At 39.5% G+C, this 7,534-nt stretch overlaps 1 protein-coding gene across 1 annotated transcript in view; it reads left to right on the top strand.

Annotated features, from left to right (window-relative positions):
* Nucleotides 1-2,578: 2,578 nt before the first annotated feature.
* The window catches only part of LOC115226091 (leucine-zipper-like transcriptional regulator 1), a 39,324-nt gene continuing 34,368 nt past the window's right edge, over nt 2,579-7,534 (top strand). Inside the window, exons 1-3 of the mRNA XM_029797070.2 lie at nt 2,579-2,863; nt 3,954-4,016; nt 6,634-6,690. Of these exons, the coding sequence (XP_029652930.1) occupies nt 2,721-2,863; nt 3,954-4,016; nt 6,634-6,690 (263 nt within the window). The 5' untranslated portion in view covers nt 2,579-2,720. The remainder of the gene's footprint in view (nt 2,864-3,953; nt 4,017-6,633; nt 6,691-7,534) is intronic.

The following is a 7,534-nucleotide window of genomic DNA, read 5'->3' as shown; positions in this document are numbered from 1 at the left end:
TTTTATATATAAAGATATATATATTATATTAAATTAGACACAAAACCAATATATATATATATTCTGTGATGGTTTTTGGTAAGCAGCATCAATTTTTACAATTCTTTAAATAATAATAATAATAATAATAATAATAATCTATATATATATGAAGCTGAAGTTGTCTGTGTGTGACAGGTTTGGTAGCCTTCAACTAATATGGTACCAAAACGTTGGAAAGAAAATGTTATACGTCGATACGATCGGTGCAGGGGAGGCAACTCTGCATCACACGCACTCACACACACACACACACACATATATATATATATATATATATATAAGGGTAAAATTAATTAATTAATTAGTAATTAATAATTTTACCAGGCAGTGTTCAGTTTGTAAAAGGACCATTTACGGTAAATTTAAACATTTAATTTAAAATAATGTTTATATATATGTATATATAGGCACATGAGTGGATGTGTGGTAAGTAGCTTGTCTACCAACCATATGGTTCCGGGTTCAGTCCCACTGCGTGGCACCTTGGGCAAGTGTCTTCTACTATAGCCCCAGACCGACCAAAGCCTTGTGAGTGATTTTGGTAGACGGAAACTGAAAGAAGCCCGTCGTATATATATATATATATATATATATATAATATACATGTGCGTGTGTGTCCTGTTTAGTATATATATATATATATAATTAATCAATATAGGGTGGCAAAAAAAAAAAATTTTGTAGAATTTTTTTGCCACCAGCGGCCTAGTGGGAAAAAATTAAATAGTCATAGACCATTTTTAAGTTCAACATCAACAATCAAGGAACGGCCATAATAGGCCATTCACCCACTAGAAATAACAGCCAAAGCTTCAACCGCAAATAAAAATTAATTCCGTAAACCAGGAGAAAATTTAAAAAACATTTACCCTGTAATTTCTTATACGATGCACCGTTTCTCTGCTGTTTAATGGTAAACTAACCTGATTAAATTAAATCAAGCCAATCTTCCATAGGCCCTCAGATTCTTCAGTAAGAAATAGCCCAAGTCGGAACAGATATTTTCACGAGGCATTTCCGACCCTGCCAAGGTATATCTGACCTAAAATTTTCAAATCGTCGCACTCGCGCCAAATTTATCGGCAGCAAATAAATATAAGCCGCCGATTCCATTACGGAATTAACCAGAAAATTCATAATTAATCAATATAGGGTGGCAAAAAAAAAAAATTTTGTAGAATTTTTTTGCCACCAGCGGCCTAGTGGTTTATTTGCGGTTGAAGCTTTGGCTGTTATTTCTAGTGGGTGAATGGCCTATTATGGCCGTTCCTTGATTGTTGATATATATATATATACCAAGGTTCACTCGTTGGCAACAGTGAAGACTGCAGAGGGAGATTTGGTTGCTATTTCTAGCAGGTCGGATATATATACCAAACATATATATATATATTATATGGCAATCTTTCGTCTCTAGTAGACCTTTCCGTCGATTTCCGTAAAAAAAACTTTTATTTTTTTACATATGGGCTTGCGGGAACTTTTGTAGTAATGAGAGCGAAAGAGACTAAGAGAAAGCGATTGTATGACGAGGGAAGTTCTTTTGAAGTTACCGTGCATGGCAAGCATTGATGTACATGTGTGTGTGTGTGTGTGTGTGTGTTTGATGGGGTGTGGGAGACAGACAGTATGTTGTGTAAGTGAAGTGCTTCTGTTAGTGTGTGTGAATAATATATATATATATATATATATACCAAACAATAGTTGTCGAATTTGTTCAACTAAACTCTGCAAGACTGTGCCCCAGCATGGCCGCAGTCCAATGACAGAAATAAGTAAAAGATAAGTTCCAAGTTTAATAAAAACCCGCAGTCGCAGCATGTTCCGAAATGGAAAAACGAAACGAAACGAAACGAAACGAAACGAAACCAGAGGTTCCAGGAGACAAATGCTATCCCATGATCCGTTGCGTGAGCGGCGAGCTATGGCCGTGTGTTGAGCAGAAATGGTAAAGATTATGAAGAAGACCTGGGGATTATGTAGGGTTCCATCTGTGATTGCAGGTGGATTTTGCGGTTAATTGGAGGCGCAAACGACTGCGATGCCCATAAGAGTGCGGCGGTGTGTCAGTGGTGGTCGTGTATTGACCGGCGAACTGTAATTGCGGGACGGGTCACATCGTCCCATCTGTCAACACAGAGACACACACACACACATCTGTATATATATATACATCTGCACAGAAATATATATATATATATATATATATATATACACAGATATATATATATATATACAGATATACATAGCTGTATATATACACGAATACATACGTCCACACACACACACACACACAAACACAAATATACATACGTAGTTATACATATACATACACAGATACCAACACAAACACACACACACATATATTTATATATCCATATACTATATATATACACACACGTTATATATATATGTAAATATAATATATATATATATATACACACACACACACATACATTATATATATGTACATATAATATATATATATACATATAATATATATATATATATGTACATATAACATATATATATACACATACACACACACACACATGTATATGTACATATAATATATATACACACACACACAAAACGAGTATATATATATATACATGCTACAACTATAAGGTGACAGTTCTCGACCATCCGCACCCCATCAGTCCATCCAAACCACACCCATGGCTCTAGCTCGACCCCCGGGCAAAGAATTTGATCACAACTGGCCGGAGAGTGCCGAATGTTTGACCCTAGACTTCGGCCCCTTTGAGTCAGTCCATTGCTGGAAACAGATGCCAGAATGCGCCGTGTTTGTCGGAGCAAGGTCAGTAATTTCACATCTTTTTTCTTTCTTACCCCCCCCCCTAATATTGTTGTTTAAACTGCAGGGGTCAGTCCTGATCGAGTAGGGCTTTGATAGCTGAAAGCAAATCCAGCCATGGCTCTCCTGTCTTTCCCATCGTTATTGTGTAATCTCGCACTGACTCATTACAGGTACCACTTGAGAACAGGGGTCCCGGTGCGCGCACTCGCGTAGTCGCGCATCCGCGCTAGCTAGTCACGACTAGTCGATCATTACTATGGGTACTACTTGAGAACAGTGGTCCCGGTGCGCGTACTCGCGCATCCGCGCTAGCTAGTCACGACTAGTCGATCATTACTATGGGTACTACTTGAGAACAGTGGTCCCGGTGCGCGCACTCGCGTAGTCGCGCATCTGCGCTAGCTAGTCATGACTAGTCGATCCTTACTTTGTGCTTTTGTTTTATTTACTTTGTTTAACAAAAAATTATTTATTTTGTGTTTTATTTACAAACAACATCAACAGATGTGGGTGCTTCTATGTGGTTATCCGACCTGCTAGAAATAGCAACCAAATCTCCCTCTGCCGTCTTCACTGTTGCCGGTGGCATGTGTAAAAGGATTCAAGCGAGGTCGTTGCCAGTACTGCCTGACTGGCCCCCGTGCCAGTGGCACGTAAAAAGCACCCACTACACTCTTGGAGTGGTTGGCGTTAGGAAGGGAATCCAGCTGTAGAAACTCTACCAGATCAGATTGGAGCCTGGTGCAGCCATCTGGTTCGCCAGCCCTCAGTCAGAATCATCATCATTATCTCTTAAATTTTATATAAGAACTTTAACCCTTTCGTTACTGTATTTATTTTGAGATGCTCTGTGTTTCTTTCAATTACTTTAAATATGATAGAGAATTTCATAAAATAACTTAGTTATCATTCAGCTAGTGTTAGGAACATAAATTGTGACTAAGGTTTGGTGGAAGATTTTAATTCAAAACTTATGGAAACAAGACATTTGTACTCAGAACCAGAGCTGGTTTCAGCCTGGTTGGTATCAAAAGGGTTAAATACAGTTCCTGTTGACTTCTGGCTTATTTTGTCTTCTTTATTTTTCCAGACGGAGCAAACATACAGTTGTGGCTTTCAATGAAGCTATTTATGTCTTTGGTGGAGACAACGGGTTAGTAATGCTATTTATTTCATTTCAAACATTCTGACATATTCCTCTCTAGGCAACACACGCTTGATTACTGCTGTTTTTACCAGGCACTGACACAACCCTTCCCCACGTCTGATATATCTGCCTCCACACATTTCGACACAACCACCTCTAAGATGTCTTGATGCACCACACCTGAACATTTTAACATGCCCACCTCTAAGATGTCTTGATGCAACACAACTGAACATTTTAACACACCCACCTCTAAGATGTCTTGATGCACCACACCTGAGCATTTTAACACGCCCACCTCTAAGATGTCTTGATGCACCACACCTGAACATTTTAACATGCCCACCTCTAAGATGTCTTGATGCACCACATCTGGACATTTTAACATGCCCACCTCTAAGATGTTTAGGTACATCTACCTCCAGACATTAAAAACAAAGCATCCCTAGATTTTGTTTTTAGACACACCCACCCATAGCTATTCACCATATCGTCCCCGCAGGGCCTTACTCTCATTTCATGCAGCAGATGCTGGCTGGAAGAGGCTCGATGGCAGACCCCCACACCAAACAGAGGGACAGACAAAGGGATTAAGTCGATTATATCGACCCCAGTGCATAATTTGAACTCAGAACGTAACGACAGATGAAATACATAAATATATATATATATGTATATATATATTTCTTTATTGTCCATAAGGGGCTAAACATAGAGGGGACAAACAAGGACAGACGAAGGGATTAATTCGATTACATCGACCTCAGTGCGTAACTGGTACTTAATTTATCGACCTTCATCAATTACTGACTGCTGGAGTTGTTCAGGAGTTTCTAAAGCGTGCAACTTCTTCCGACAGATCCCTAGACGCCTACACAGTCGCTCAAACTGCTAGACATAGCAATTAAATCTTCCTTAAATCACACATTCCTTTTTAAACAACAAAGAAAGGGAAGACATTGAATAAGGTAGTAACGTCCGACATGCGAAAAGGTCACGGCTGGAATGGCTTTTATCACAGATCTACCCCAAGACATTACAAAGCATCCCTAGATTTTGTTTTTAGACACACCCACTCATAGCTATTCACCGTATCGTCCCCGCAGGGCCTTACCCTTATTTCATGCAGCAGATGCTGGCTGGAAGAGGCTCGATGGCAGACCCCCACACCAAACGGCTGGATGTGATTAAGGAAGAATTCTAGAGGCTTGACATTAACATGGAGGATGTAGAGAGGCTGCCACAGGACCACCAGTGATGGGGAGCACTAGTGGACCTGGTTGGCCCTGTACATGGTGACCCCAGCACCATCAAGCAAGGGCATGAAGTGAAAAGCAAGCACCCTACAAAAGATATTTTAATAAACCCTCTTCTATAAATGATACTCCAACAGTTATGGTGACAAGGATTCCAGCTTATCTGACCAATGAAATAGCCTGCTCGTTAAATTAACGTGCGAGTGAACGAGTACCCCACAGACATATGTACCCTTAAGGTTGTTGTGAGAGAGATCCAGTGTGACAAGGCTGACCCTTTGAATTACAGGTACAACGCACCATCTGAACGTGGCCGTTGCCAGCGCCACCTTAGCTGGCTTCCAGGCCGGTAGCACGTTAAAAGCTCCAACCGATTGTGGCCGATGCCGGACACCCTGGCACCTGTGCAGGTGGCACGTAAAAAGCACCCACTACACTTGCGGAGTGGTTGGCGTTAGGAAGGGCATCCAGCTGTAGAAACACTGCCAGATCAGACTGGAGCCTGGTGCAGCCCCTGGATTCCCAGACCCCGGTCGAACCGTCCAACCCATGCTAGCGTGGAAAACGGACGTTTAAACGATGATGATGATGATTGTTGGCGATTTTTTTCCATCCTTGGATCTTTCCCTTTTCTATGTTTCTGACGAAGAGCTCCACTCGAAACATTACATCCTCCTCCTTTCTCTCCTTTCCTGAGTGTCCAATATCACTATACTTGTTCCACGTCTGAGTGTTGTTTTTTCATGTTTGGATTAACTATATATATATATATATATAAATATATATATATATATAACGGGAAGCTTTATGAAAATAAACAAAAGACGAAGGCAGGTGGTGTACAAACAAACAAATGTATTAGTATGGTGCTCAGGAATAGAAAAAGTCTTTTACGTTTTGAGCCTACGCTCTTCTACAGAACGATACACAGAAATAAACAAGGAGAGAAACAAATGCGTGCATATATATGTATATGTATATTTAAATTTAAAATAATAAGGGTGAAAAATTGAATATTAATTTGATTAATATCAATTTAAAACCAGTGGTTTGGCATATAGAAAAATCTGAAGATTCAGAAAAATTATATTACATACAAATTCAGAAAAATTATATTACATACAAATAAGAGGGATGACCACTACGTGGACATCCATTATGCTACATTTCCTTGATGTGCTTGTTTATTTATAGAATGACTATGTAGGATAGGTATGAAAGGTCAGATCTTGCCAATTTAAGCATAAAGCGGGAGAATATTTGGACGGCATGTGGCCTGTTTTAAATGCTAATGGTTAATGATACCTCCCTGGGTTTTCAATTTTTCTGACTGTCATTTCTACCTGTTTTTATCATTTTATCTTCAGGAAAACCATGCTGAATGATCTCCTCAGGTTTGATGTAAAGGATAAGTCTTGGGGACGGTAAGTGTTTCACAGTGATTGTTTTTTCTTTTTTTCTCTCTTTGGACATTTTATATTGGATTGGACAAGAGACAGAGACGTCATCCAAGGAATTGAAATTTTTACCATTCTGCAGACTATTCTGCAGAGACCTGAATAAGTGGAAATCCGAAGGAGCAATATCTGGTGAATATGAAGGGTGGGGTAACACATCCCAGCCGAGCTGCAGCAATTTTTGTCTGGTTCCCAAAGCATCAAGTGCCGAAAATGAACTTTCTTATTTTCCATTTTAAAGGGTTACAGAATTAACACAGGTTATAGGAACATTAACCTTCTTCCACGAAAAGATAGCTTAAACTGTGCTCTAAATGGAGGTGTAGTCAAATCCTATTTTAGGGACTCAACCATTTTCTAGAATAAGTCGAAAGGTAAGCTACTATAAATCGGCACGAACTTTCCAGACGTCCCAGCCGAGCTGCAAGCAATTTTTGTCTGGTTCCCAAAGCATCAAGTGCCGAAAATGAACTTTCTTATTTTCCATTTTAAAGGGTTACAGAATTAATACAGGTTAGAACATAAACCTTCTTCCACGGAAGATAGCTTAAACTGTGCTCTAAATGGAGGTGTAGTCAAATCCTATTTTAGGGACTCAACCATTTTCTAGAATAAGTCGAAAGGTAAGCTACTATAAATCGGCACGAACTTTCCAGACGTCCCAGCCGAGCTGCAGCAATTTTTGTCTGGTTCCCAAAGCATCAAGTGCCGAAAATGAACTTTCTTATTTTCCATTTTAAAGGGCTACAGAATTAAACAGGTTATAGGAACATAAACCTTCTTCCACGGAAAGATAGCTTAAACTGTGCTC

Source organism: Octopus sinensis, linkage group LG29, assembly GCF_006345805.1.
Source record: "Octopus sinensis linkage group LG29, ASM634580v1, whole genome shotgun sequence".
NCBI lineage: Eukaryota > Metazoa > Mollusca > Cephalopoda > Octopoda > Octopodidae > Octopus > Octopus sinensis.
This window is presented reverse-complemented; position numbering and strand designations above follow the sequence as displayed.